Genomic DNA, 14157 nt, shown 5'->3' on the forward strand with positions numbered 1-14157 from the left:
GTGTGTGTGTGTGTGTGTGTGTGTGTGTGTGTGTGTGTGTGTGTGTGTGTGTGTGAGTGAGAGAGCTGTTCACCTTGATGCTGTGTTTGTAACTGTAGGCGGTGCGTCCCGGGCTGGGATTCTTGTGTTTAGTGAAGATTACGACGTGTTGATAAAGGAAAACGTTCCTCACGCCCGCCCGCTTCCTCCGAGTTCCCCCGCTCACCGTCAGCTCACCCTGCCGCACCAGCTCGCCGCGCTCCGTCACAGGGATCTGAAAACACACACACGTTAGGACACACTTATATTGGCCTTAGGCCCAGGACCAACCCTCAGCAAAAGATACCATCTTCATTTCAATCTTAAGAGGAAATTCAGGCCTGAGCTTTAAAATCCTGTCTCTTTGCCAGGTTCCAATCTTGATTGAACTGGTTCATTAATTATCTTGAAAACAGATATAAAAATAAATAAGCATCATTATATCTGAGAATCCATAAAACGCTAACAAAGCGAAATATTCTCACTTTTACAGATTAAATTTTTTTCAATTTTTTCCCCCCACTCGCTCAGAGGAGAAAAACTCTGTTGATTCTGCTCATCTGTAGAACAAAACCTAGGAGTTACAAATTAAACAGTCGTCGTATTATAAAGTCTCAAACCCTCCCTCCTGCACCTACTCTAATTTTCTGTTTGGAGTTGCGAGACACTTTGACTACAAAGACTGAAAAGCTTTATTCTCTATTCAACTGCGAAGGACAAAGGAGCATTATTATTACAGTGCCTTGCATGGTGACATATTCTTCACATGGATGCTTCGTTCTGCTGGATCTTTGCTCTAATTGGCCAGCTGAATCACATCTTTTGTAATAATAAAAAAAAAAAAGAGAAAAAAAAGTGACTTTTTGTTCATGTCAATTACAGGGTTGCGACTTTGAGATGCTGTTGGAAGTCAAAGGCACACAGACACTCATAATAGGCGAAAAAGAAATTACATAATTGTCAATGCTAGATATGCAAAAGCACAAAAGAGCAACAAACAAGGCAAATGCAAACGAAACAAAAGCGTGCGGACAATGAATTTAAAAAGGTCTGGAATTTTACAAGCGGCCACTGACATACAGTAGATTCTTATTTTTAAACCTCTAGAAATGAGTGGGTCATGATATAAGTGATGCTTCACACACTTTATGAACACCCACATCTACACCCACCCAAACACACACACAGCTGTACTTAAAATCATTTTTACTTGGAGAGGTGTTGCAGCGCAATTTTGAAGTAGCTCAGCGCAAGTGTTTGTGCTGCTGTAATCTTTCCCCTCGTTCAGAATGCAGAGAGATGAGAGGTGTGTGTGTGTGTGTGAGTCAAACATTTGTCACGACTACCACTGAATATTACAGCTGTGTCAGAGTACAGTGGTGCAGGGCGCAGGGATGTTAGTGTTTTTGGACTTTTGATAAGTCTTTCGGTTTTTGTTTATTCCCAGCGGGAGAACACAGTCTTTCCTCCCACTTGCCACGTCCTTGTTGCAGCTCTCAGGACTAGGAAATAAGAAAGATTCAGCTTCATAGTTCATGTTAAACTCAGTCTGGATTAAGATCAGATGATGACAACTGATCTCAGTGGAAAACCACATCAGCTGATAAGCTTCTAGGTTTACTAGACCCCGACTCACAAAGGATTTTTAAGACAGATAATGTTGCCAATATCCGATGACTCAAAAATCTGATATTCTGATACATCGGCTAATATTTTTTTCTTTCATATTTCTAAACTTAAACAGATTTCCCTGACATGTGTTATTTGTAGCTCAATATTTAATATTAAAACTCTGTTTTTAGTTCTCCAAACTTGTTGCCAACAGGAAACATGCAGAGTGCCCCCTGGTGGACACACTATGAAACATCAGCCCTCAGAAAAAGATTGAGTGTTTTTCCCGTCTCTTTCTTACTTTTTTAAAATTTTGAAATCTTATTTGTCTTTATAATGCCGATACTGATACATTTAAAAATGGCTACCATCGCACTGAAGAAAAACGTCCGACTCTGCTCACATCAGCAGCTTGTTGTGTTTTTGGTGTTTCAAACATGTGCTCCTAACGGGAAAGTTGCACAGTGCCATCTAGTGGACAAACTATGCAAAATCAATACTCCTAAAAGCACGTGCCTTCTATATTGGTAAATGGCTAATATAAAAAAAATGATCAGGCAAAAAAAAACACAAAAAACAATGAGGCGGTTCTGCTCGAATCAGCTGCTTGTTCCTTTTTTGGCATTCCCAAAAGCTCCAGAGCGGCTTCTGGGTGGAGCAGATGGCTGCCCCTCTCTGATCCTGCTTTTGCCAGAGGTTTCTTCCTGAGAAAAAGGAGTTTTTCCTTCTTACTGTTGCCAAGTGCTTGTTCTTTACCTTAGAACATCTTCTGGCAACTGTTATATAAATAAAATTGAATTGAACAGGTGGAAAAACTGCGACACAAACACTCATAACACATTTGTAGGCTCTTTCTCCGATTTCTTCTTCACTTTTTAAAATGTCATTTATCAACCATTGCAGATCAATATCAATGTATTAGCAAATAAATATCATCGGCTTGAAGGAAAAAGTGGTCAGGCACCTAACACTGACAAATCTCATACATAATGCAATGTTTGACTTGCTTTAGCCTGCCTGGAGTTGCAGCTGCCTCTGCAAGCTGCAGCCCACCTCTACCCCAATTCCTCCTCCTCATGCTGTGTTTGACTTCATCAGTGTCATGTCTGTTGTTACTGATGCCCGCTCCGCTCTGTACCAGATATGCTGCTGCTGCTCCCACACCTTATAATCTCTGCATATCCAGATGGAAGATCTCCATTTAGCCAAAGTAATGCTGACGGATTCAGTCATAGTATGCGAGTTTAGATGCTCACACATTCACACACATTGTCCTGATTCTTTCTATAAATAGATGCCGCAGACTGTAGTTCACAATAAATGGGCTTTTCCTTTTATGAGCAAAACCTCTTAACATCTTGTAGTAGTAAGAAAATGCAAATGAGATTCTATTTATGTGCCTCCATGAATTCTTTAATGTGTTCTTCTTGAAACATGGCTAATGTAAGCCGTGTTTCTAGTGTTTCTGTGGAAAATAAACACCAATACATTTATTTGATTTATTTGGTGGTAAAAGAGAAATAAGTCACTTCCACTGGCCTGACCTCCTCAACAAGATTTTAGTTTCTTTCTCTCTAAGAAAAGAAAGTGGGACTTGACAGTTGCAGAGACATAAACTGGGACAAGCATTCTCACCGGGCATCCGACGATGAGGTCACTGGCCCTGAGGTCCTCGCCGTGCCGCTGGGCGTGTCTCAGGATGGAGAGGGCGGAGTCTGAGGCGGGGTTTATGCCTCCCAGCTCCTCCAGCGCCTCGCAGTACTGCTCCAGCCTCTGAATGGGAGCCTGCAGACAGTGAGGGAAGGCCAGAGGGGAGAGGGGGGAGGCTTGGGGAAGTTTTGACTGAAACAGGGGAGGGAAGGACAAATAAAAAGGTAACGTTAGCAAGTCTGCTGGTGTTCCCCCATCATGTTCAGCTGGGCTGTGTTCACTGTATTTTATTACACACTTCACTATAAGTTGTGTTCACCTTAAAACACAGTCAGAAGCTTCGCCCATGGATGTCACATGTCCTACCTTGTGCCCTCTGCCGGGACCCCCACCTCCTCCAACCAGAGCATTTTCGGAACACATCTAAAGCAACCGATTCCTGTTATGTCCTATATCTTAGAAAGGGCAGCTCAGACAATGTCCTGACCTAAATGGCCCGAAAGGTGTCTGCGTTTTTTTACTTTGACTTTACTTAGTGGAAAATCAGTGACATTTTTTTTGTTTTTCTGACACTGAACAAGTTTTCTTTTTTAGAACATGTGAATTTTCCCACCCAAAAATAAGGACAACAACAGTGATTTTTGGTCTTTGTCAAAACAGATGATATAAAGAGACAGTAAAAGAGGCCAGCTCGTGTCTTACACCTCTAATTCTAACAGATACGCCTATAAACCGGAACGTCAATGACACAGCAGCTCATCCGGCTTGTGGCCCATCACACTTCACAAGATTTGCCTGAAAAAAAAAAATCGTCAAAGGTGACATTGAGCTCAAGCACATTTTCGGCGAAGACCCATTAGGTGATCGTTGTGTCCACTGTGTGATTAAATTGTGAGCGATGCTGCAGGATGAGCGGCGATTCTTGTGAACCGTGGATGTAAGCACACTTTTAGCTCATCGCCCTTCAGCCCAACAAGCTTAATAATATATAAATCACATGCAACTAGTGAAGATTTGCCAGTTCGCTGGTCTAGAGATGGCAATTGATATGATTTTAGTGATCTCTCTACGATTATTAAACATCCAGTTCTTTATTGATTTCCTCATTGATTCCTAATTCTGATTTTTGGTTGAAAAAAATAAAAGCTTACACAAGTTTTCAGCACCACTGCAACTATTTTATCATCTCCAAGTCTAAACAGCGCATAGAAAAGTATTTGATAACCTTTTCTCTAACAGGCAGCTGACAGGAAAACATAATAAATCTGAGCTGCTGAGCTTGGAGGCATGAGGCTCTGATGGATTGGACAAGTTGTAACCAGTTCTCAGCAGGAATCACTTTTTGATTTGGATCCCTTATAAAGACACGCGCCCTCGCATCTTGCTGCTTTAAAGAAAACGCTCAGGGTCTAAATAAAAAAGTGTATGGGCTCTCCTTTGGTCCACGCTCAGCCTGCCCACCACATGCCATGAAGTCTTTGCTACCATCAGCTCTCAAACATGCTACATCAGGCTGAGCCGCTCCTCTGAGATAGTTACAGTCGCAGTTAACACAACTCTCTGTGGATGATTGTGACATCATTTGGCATGTTTTGGCAAACGGTTCTTTTTTTTAGACACATGTAATCAAGGTAACTATGGCTTTGCTCAGCAAGTATGAAAGTTCCAACTCGTAGCTGCTGCTTTAATGTTTCTTCCATTTTCTTTTCATCCGCTGATCCCAGTAACCCTGAAGAAGCAGCTACGCAGCAGTAACAATCATCAGCACCATCATCATTCAAAATGAACACCAGTTTAATGTCCCCTGCCATCATGATAGCCATATCCCTGTTATCAAGCTGCTTTACAGCTGCTGCTGCTGCTCAGTGTGGCCTGAGCACGTGCTGCCTCCTGGTGGCGACTCATTAGAAATGCTGGGTTTGAGCGTCGCCTCAGAGGTTTTGAGCTCTTTGATCTCTCTGTATATAGCCCTCATAATAATCTCACGATGCTGTCGATGTATTAGTTTTTGTTAATTGTAGCTCGGGAGCTCCAATGACTTTCTCTGTAATCCGCCTTTAATTGGCTTTTCTAGTGTGCATTAAACTTGTAATTAACTTTACTGTATACAGCTCGTTCATAATTGCCGCCACCAACAAATAAAGCAGCTTTAATTGGCTTGAGCCTGTGATGTGTTCAAAAAAAAAAAAAAAAATGACTCATGGCAACGCTCTTACATTGTGTAACCAGTTTTCTAAAAAAGGAAAATAACCAAATAAAAAAAAAAGAAAAAGGGTTTATTGTTAAGAGACACTTTTATCGCTTTGAAATCATGTTTACTGAGATGAACTGGTTGAATAAGAGTTAAGACCGCAACTCTGTCAGTAAAATCTCTGCAGGAACAAGACTGGTTTTTACTTCTTTTTTTAAGAGGTACGATGAATCCTACCTTGAAAAAGTCGGCTGCTTGTGTGACCAGTGGAGAATCCAGGTCTGGTTTGGTCCTGATGTACTGGGAATACTGCAGAAACTGGTCCCGCTGTGTGGTGACAGGCGAGAAAGTTGTGTGAAAGATAAAAAAGTTGATTTTAATCAGATTAATGACACAGAGAGGGATTTAATGGATATTTTTAAGCAAATTATGCTGACTTCTAACTAATCTGTGACATTTTATATATGCAAACATATAAAACAACCCCTCAGAGGTTTATGTAAAACTGAAGAGCAGTGCATACAGTCATACAGCTTCATTTGGCATTTTGCAACTTACAAATTTACTGAAGCAGTCCTGTTGCAACAGGCTTTGCACAAGAGCGCCCTCCATGGCTGGGAGTAGGTCCTGCGAGTGAAAGGTGGTGAGGCTGGCCCAGTTGGGAAACAACGAGTCTGCCTTCCCCCTGATGGAAGCTGGGGTGTCTGAGAGCTCCAGTAAGGGCAGGTACGTCTCTTCTACCCCCTTTAGCACAGTCACGTACTGCCTCTCTGAACTTAGCATCCTACACCAGAGCAGGTACAGCTTACTGCGGTGGAGATGGCAAAGGGTGGGGAGGGGAGGAAAGAAACAGTGCATGAGTACACTTATAAAGGAGAAACAAACATGGAAGCAAGTGGACAAGTGGGAGGTAAGGGGAAGCGAGAGCGAAGATAGCAACGGATTGAGATCAAAGACTCAGTAATGAAAAAATTATCTAAGATTGCATCCTGACTGATAAAATCAATGCGAAAGAGCCTTCAGTTGTACTTAAATTATCCCTAAAACTATGCATCGCTTTTTCTTTCATCTCAGCCTGTTCCATTCTTGCTGCGACTTATTATGTCTATCTCTGACTGATTTTCTTACGAGGAAAGTGGAGTACATGGAAAAAGGACAAAAAAAAAAAAAAAAAAAGCAAAGAAAGCCAACACACACCTCTGTGCGGTTGAACCGGCCCTATCCGTCCCCGTCTCCCTGTCTGTCCTCCCCAGCAGAACATGCTGGCGCGGTGACCCCGTGTGATCCACCACCTCCTTGCTGCTGACCTCCACTCCTCGGATCAACACTCCTCCGCCACTACTACCACCACCACCACCGCTCCATCCTGGAATAGCTGCAGCCATGCTAGTAGTAATGACTGGGTCGGCCAAAGCCCGTCGTCCCAGCCAGGACATGGGGGAGTTACGGCTCGCCCCAGCCACCGGCGACTCAGCGGGTTTGGGGGTGGCTGTACCTCGACGGGGGGCCAGGAGAGCCTGGAGGTCAAAGCTCGGGTGACGCTTCCGAGGTGGCTTGAAGGGAAGTGGAGCCTCTGTGGGCTGTAAGGGAATTGAACTGGTCATTGGTGTGACTGTGACACACTTCAGTTACAACAGTACAGTCCTGTAACACACCTCAGATCATAGAACAGAAAACATTATCATGAAATAGAAATCAAACTCACGCTCTTCTTTGCAGGATTCAGAAGGTTCGATAGAAACTTCCCTCCCCCGGCCCCACCTCCTCCCGCACCACTTCCTCCTGCCGTTCCCTCTTTCTTATTCCCTTTCTCCTCTCCTATCTTCAGTGTGGAGCAGGTCTGCGGTCTGAACAGTGATGCCAGGGATCCCCAGGACTGCAATCCCCCTTCCCCTCCGCCAGCTCCCAGCCCCCAGGAGTCACCCTCTCCCTCAGGGCCCATCAGGTCCCAGAGGCTGCTGGCAGAGGGAGTTTTGGTTTTCCCCTGTCCCTGATTTTGCGTCCGGTCAGACTGGAGGAATCGGGGCTTGACCTGTGCTACTGTTCGCTGGTATCGCTCAACTGTCTGAGTCCAGAGATCCAGCAGTGCCCCGCCACCCAGCTCTATTGCTAAAGAGCGTGCGTCCTGGAAACGGGACGGGGGTATTGGAGGGAGGGAGGCGAGAGGGCAGGTGGAAGAAGAGGAAGAGGAGGAAGTGGAGGAGACTGCATCGCACCACTGGGTGGCCTGCACAAGAGACAGGAAAGTCAGGGAAGTCATTAGGACTTCCGCTCGGCATTAAAACACTTTGGAACCATGACTGTATGTTTATAACTTCCTGTGTGTGTGTGTTGCAGAGGTCTTCCTGTGCCGTACCTCGGTCAGAGTGGACAACAACCTCTGCGTGTTGTCCAGAGTGGTCCAGCAGTCAGACAGACAGTGGGACATGTCCCTGAGCTTCTCCCTGACCGGAGGGAGTCGGATCTGGACGTCGCTCAGGCCTGCCCAGTCCAGTTCACACCAGCCCTCCAAATCACTGAGCAGTGACAGAGTCTCACTGTGCAGCTCCTGAAAGATGCCAGAAAATGGGCTGTCAAGAAGTATTTACTGTAGAAGACTGACAGGACACACTTGGGAAATCATGGATGGAAAAATATTGACTGCATCTCTTGGGAATATGCTGGGAAAACTTTTCATTAGCTCGTTTCCATGAGAATGACACAAATATGCCACTGAAAGGCACAGTGGGCTTAAAGCACATCTATTCACAGTTTATCGTTTCAGTTATTGACTTCTCAAACCCTACAGTGGGTGATTCACAGTAACACATGTGTCTTAAGTACGACTAATAAGATTTCTTATCCCAGAGTTGACGTGACAGAAGGGATTTTTTTTGTGGGCGATGTTAAGATGCTTACATGTACTGTAGAAACAAAGTGAAAGCAAAAACTCTGAGGGCGGACGCTTTAACTGTATGTAAATATTCTCCATGTTGTTTTCATGATGTGTGCTTACTTACCAAAAGTCATTTACATGCAGATAAAACTGGACACTCCCTTTGTACTTGAAGAAGGTCAGTCGGACCAAAACACTGATGTAATAAGTGTATTAGCGGTACATGAGACGGTGTGTGGGAGTCATATTTCACCGTTTTGTGAATATCATGAATGAAATCTAAATGACCTTTAGAAGACCAATTAAATCAAAGTCCATATGAGTCACAGCTGCCAACACATAAGTACTGTCAAGAGATCAGGGCTAGACATCGCTGTAAGCATTAGAGAAAAGAGACAGCCTGTTACCAAATCCATTTTAAAGCCACAATGTTTGCAGGAACTCTGTGTTTACAACTCCTTTGATTTTACACCTGATCTCCATCCATTCTCTACTGTTTATCTTTTTCAGGGTCGCGGGGGGGCTAGAGCCTATCCCAGCTGTCTTAGGCTATATCCACACTAGCAAGGATAAATTTGAAAACGCTCCACGTCCACACTAGCGTTTTCAGTCGTTTTCACAAAGTTGCGTGTCAAAAACGGGGAAAACGCTTACGTTCCAGTCCTGCGCATGCGTGAAGCGCAAGACGATTCGACATGCCTCATTTCTGTCAGCCGTTTCTTTACTTTCCGGCTCTCTGAAACGTCGTAGCAAAATGTTGAGGAAAAGCACCGAGTTTTTTTAAATGGACTAACAATGAGGTGGAGTTGTTGCTGCGAGTAACACAAAAGTACAAAGTTGCAAAAGCGAGTGAGAATTAAAGAATTTGAAGAAAAGCTATCTGAAGCGTGTACAGACTGATATTCATCTTTAATAGGGCTGTCAAAATTGAGCGCAAACAAAACAACTGCTGTATAACGCCCTCCGCTATCTTAGTTTAATTGGTCACATGACTGCATCACACGACTAAAATGTGTCATCGTTTTAGAAAGTCTCCGTTTTTGTTGTTCACACTGTGACGCGAAAGAGCATTTCCAAAACGCTGCGTTTTCCTTGAGCAAAAACGGCGTCTCAGTGTGGACTGGACGCCAACATGGAGAGAACACGGTGCTTTTTCAAATGAAAACCTATGGGCGATTTAGAGTTTCTAATTAACCTATCCACACTAACTTACTAACACCAATATAAACTTGTATTTATATGTAATTTCAAAGAATTTCATTCAGATCACACACACAGAGTCAATCCTTCTGAGTCTCAGTCATCGCCATCAGTGACTGACGCCGTTATGCAAATGAATAAATTACTCAGCCACAGCAACAGTGTTGCTACTGTAAGATGATGTGAAAGAGAGAAATTTTCTAATCTACGTACTGCATAGTTGTTTTTTTATTTAGCGTCAACCCTTTAACGCCTAGTGTTTTACATTTGATACACATGGTGAGTTTTGGAGACTTCTACAGCATCCATGTGATCTCCCCCCCACCGAAAAATGTTATTAGTAAATTACAAAGCGGATTTTTAATCAATAAATCGCCAAAAATGCCAGATGTGGTAAATACGATGCAATTAAGACTCATATATGCAATTTCATATTTTTGTTTTTTAGCTGTCAGAAGATTCAAAAAACACTTCATCCTTTATCCCCCCCCCCCAAAAAAAAATAAAATTGGCAATTATTTAATCAGGGCTTTAAAGGGTTAAGACTGGCTCCATAACACTGAGCCCAGTGAACCTGCATACTTTAACGTGACACGTGAAAATGTTTTCACACAGTAAGCACATTCATCTTTGCATTACTCACATTGGCCGTTTCTTTGAACGTCTTGAACCTCTGCTGTTTGAGCGAGAGTCTGCTGAGGGAGAGAGGAGGATCCTTGTAGTCCTCCAGCTGCGACTGAACCTGCTCAATCTCTTTATCGCACTGTGGATTAAAGGCGGAGGTTTGGGTGAGTGGAGGACATGAGGCGCTCTGTTACGCATAAGATGTGGAAAAACTGAAGATGATGAAGCAAAAAAGAAATACGCAGATTACAGAGTGTAGGTTATTTTAAAGTAAAGCAAATCTTCCTCAGATACCTTTTCCAGTTTGTCCACCAACCCCGCCAGACGCCCCAGCGCCTCCAGGTCACGACCTCTTTGGTTGGACACTCGGACAAGCCGATGGAGTGCATCGTCCACGCTGTCATAAAGTTTAGAAGTTACGGCAAGAGCAGCTCTGAGAGGAGAAGAAAGAAATTTTGGTTTTCATTTAAATTCTTCGAAATCATGCTGACAGAAATGATCTAATTATAAAACAACGTCTCATGTACAGCACAGAAAAAACCCATCTTGTATTATTGCACAGCTTAAGCCAAAACTCATTACACAGTAAGAACAGAAGAGCTACAACAGTCTTCAGATCATCTCTAAGCTGCAGTCATGCACAAACAAGCTGCATCGCTCTGTCCTTTATTTGATGCGTTTTCTTCTCCAGCTGGTTTTCATTTTATGGCCAAAAACAAACAACTCTGTTTTTGTCAGGAAGATTATTTTTAACCTAAAGCTCATCCTGACAAAATAACCCTTCAATCAAAATTTTAAAAAGCATGGGAAAGGAAAAGAGAAGAAGATTTAAAATATAGTCTTCAAGTCCTGTGCTTAATGATTATTAACGCATCTTTGCAGAATCATAACATTGTGGGTTGTTAGGTTGTATTAAAAAAATAACTCAGGAATGCATAAAATGCCCACAGTACAGCTACTGGATGTTAGAAGGAAATAGCTTTCAGTTCATTGTTGGTAAAGTGTGGCAATAGGCTCCAAGCACAACTTTGGGGTGGCACGACACTCGGGTGGAAGGTCACCAGCTACTTTGTTACATATGTGTGCTCAGCTACCCATTAAAACGATAATTTAATCAGCCAATCACATGGCAGGAACCCAACGAAATTCAAACTTAGGAAAAAGGCTGATTTTAGTGAACATGGCATGGTTGTTAATGCCAGACGGACTGGTCTGAGAGTGTCAGAAACTAATGATATACTGGGATTTCCCCCACACAAACAGCTCTAAGATTTTATAGAGAATTAAACTCTGCAAGAAAACGTCTTGTTGATGTCAGAGGTCAGTGGAAAGTAGCCAGACTACTAATGAGCTGATAGGAAGGCGGAAGGCTTGGGTGTTTGTCCTGTCAGCAAAGAATAGGAAAATGAGGCTTCAGTTTATATGCAAATCCAATAGTTTCTGTAAGATGACAAGACATTGAACTAACACTGCTGGCAGAGCTCAGAGAAGGTGTGGCCAATCAATGGTGGAGCCAAGTCATGTTCAGCATGATGGTGCTAACACTGACAGATGGCTAAAAATCACTATAATATCGTGGTTTAGCATGTTAGCATATGCTGATTAGCACTAAATAACCGGGAGTGTTCGTTTTCCAGGGTTTTTGGCCCCAATATTTTCATTGGATTTTGTTACTTGATTTAAAAAAAAAAAAAAAGAAAGAAAAAAGTATAATCCATAAAATAAAAATTCAGTAGTCCTACAAATACTGGATGAATTAGGTGTCTGGTACCTGCAGTCTGGTGACTTTTGTGCCAGTCCAGATGCCCTATTTGTCAATCCAGCAAGCCAGGCCCCGCCCTTCTGCTGCAGCTCAGTTAACCGTTGGTCGGCCAGGACGCTGGCCATGAGCTGCCTGTGTTTGTCAATGCTCAGAGGAACAGCCTGAAAAAGATAAGCATGTGTATTGTACCTTTTGTGTGTGTTTTTATAGAGACTGGTAAGTTACTAAAACACAAATATATCTGCGCGCACACAACGAGTAGAACGAGCATCATGTTAAAGTTATGGACCTTTATGTTGTCTGGCATTGGCTCAGCGTCCATAGACTGCAGTGCTTCTCCAAGCAGTGAGAGGGCGCTCTCACAGCGCTCTGTCAGACTCTCCAGACTCTAAACAGGACAAAAAGAAGTAGAAATCCACACAAACACATGAAATCTCTCTTTCATTCCACCTTTTTTGTAATCCACAGGAGAGGTCAGAAAAAGTCCAGAGGATAGGAAAATGTTTTCAACTGTTTAGATAAAGCAACATAAACTGTGGGGGGAAAGCCATTAAGGGTCCTTGAGATTCTTACGGGCTGTGTTTTTTCTTCACCTAGTTCATCATGCCTGTCTGAAATAATCGACCACCAGCAGACGACCACTCTTTCCCAGCCAACATCCTTTTATTTCGCCTCCCTCCCTCCTAGATGTTCTCTCTCCCACAATACTCCCTCAACTGTCAGAGGTCATATTTTACACTGGAGGTACCCAAAACTCGAAACAAGTTACGAGCTAAAAGAACTCAGGACTTTGAGTGGGTTACTTGAGCTTGTTCATTCCAAGCTGTCTGTAAGAAGTTTAAAAATAATAACAATAAAAATACACTAAGGACTTTTTGCTTTAGAAAATTCCTCAGCTACATACAAAAATGGCATTTCCTGTGAATTAACAGAAACTTTCTGTTTTATAATTATAGAACAAAACCTCAAACAGTCGTGCCGACACATTTTTTTCATTTACTACGGCAGCATGTTTTAATAATGTGAAAAAAAACCGAGACATGCTATCGAAATTTCATTATTTCCTGACAGAAAGGGTTAGGTCAGTGGTCCGACAGCTTAAGATCAAAGTGAGCTGTATGTGAAAAATGACTTTGACATCCCTGATGTACACACGCTGATGCACACGGGAGTAAAAATAGGACAGCAACCCTCTTGTGACTAGAGAAAATCTGTGGCTGCCCAGTGATAGCTTAAATGTTTTGGATTATAAGTCATTGTGGCAACTAACTAGTCTCCAGGAGGCTGAGCATACAACACCCACAATCTCTGGGCGACAGCTTTTGATTACAAGGAGATGGCATGGGTCACATATAGGAGGAAACATGTCTCCAAACAACCACTATCAGATGGATCGGTGAAGGTTTTGCAATCAAGGTGCAAGTTTTCTGTGACGTGTCTCTTTGCAAAATGGATCTGGTTAGCTGTATTCTGGTTATATTCCTGTGTAAAAGAAAGGTTTTCCAGCTCTTATGTCAAGTAGCTGTTAAATTGCCACTCTGCAGCAACTACATCATGATTTGTGGAGGAATTTATGAATTTCTGTTTCAGATCTCTGAGTTTCTGGATGGACTCTGAATACAAGCCGTTAGTGTGAATTTCTGTTCATCGAGATGGCGACAGGTTTGAAATTTTCACTGATTCATGAGTTAATGACCATATTATCACAAACAAATTGCATTCAATTGCCATTTTGACCTGATTCAATCACAAACTAATAGCAGACTCTAATTGTTATTATTGCTGCCCTGATACACCAAAGTCACTTTGAAGACTGCAGCTGACTGATTAATGTTCCTGTTTACACTGAAGTCTGAACTTCGTCATACCTCCACTCTGTGGATGAACCACTGAAAACACAAATGCTATAGTGGAGAATCAAATGTGAAAAGTTCAAGGATGCTTTTTCATGTTTGCATAATCGAACAGACAAAACAGAGCTCCTCACCAGTCTGAAGGCCAGCCAGTCCGCGTGGCAGTGGATAAAGTCCCCGTCCACTTCTTTGGGCAGCTGTTGTTTGTCTACATACTGCTGAAGGACACTCGTTCCTCGCACTGTGTGGACCTGCACAGGAGAGGAGAAACAGTAAGGAGCAGAGGAAGTGACTTTCTTATTGTATGTTTGAGAAGAATAAAAGCTTTTAAGGAAATTAGACCAAAAAAGAAATAAATTAAATCACACTGAAG

The 14157-nt window shown here is 42.7% G+C and overlaps 1 protein-coding gene across 2 annotated transcripts in view; it reads right to left on the bottom strand.

Moving 5' to 3' along the window:
* arhgef40 (Rho guanine nucleotide exchange factor (GEF) 40) overlaps window positions 1-14157 on the bottom strand; it is a 44839-nt gene that overhangs the window by 8507 nt on the left and 22175 nt on the right. For both annotated transcript variants that reach the window (XM_014329753.2, XM_042214781.1), the window contains exons 11-22: window positions 13919-14035; window positions 12221-12319; window positions 11941-12092; window positions 10464-10602; window positions 10189-10308; window positions 7827-8018; window positions 7176-7697; window positions 6668-7050; window positions 6029-6278; window positions 5708-5797; window positions 3265-3471; window positions 74-253 (exon numbers count right to left, since the gene is read on the bottom strand). In XM_014329753.2, coding sequence (XP_014185239.1) covers window positions 74-253; window positions 3265-3471; window positions 5708-5797; window positions 6029-6278; window positions 6668-7050; window positions 7176-7697; window positions 7827-8018; window positions 10189-10308; window positions 10464-10602; window positions 11941-12092; window positions 12221-12319; window positions 13919-14035 — 2451 coding nt within the window. The remainder of the gene's footprint in view (window positions 1-73; window positions 254-3264; window positions 3472-5707; window positions 5798-6028; window positions 6279-6667; window positions 7051-7175; window positions 7698-7826; window positions 8019-10188; window positions 10309-10463; window positions 10603-11940; window positions 12093-12220; window positions 12320-13918; window positions 14036-14157) is intronic.

This window comes from Haplochromis burtoni, unplaced genomic scaffold (assembly GCF_018398535.1).
Source record: "Haplochromis burtoni strain Fernald_Lab_line unplaced genomic scaffold, NCSU_Asbu1 Contig_609, whole genome shotgun sequence".
NCBI classification, from domain to species: domain Eukaryota; kingdom Metazoa; phylum Chordata; class Actinopteri; order Cichliformes; family Cichlidae; genus Haplochromis; species Haplochromis burtoni.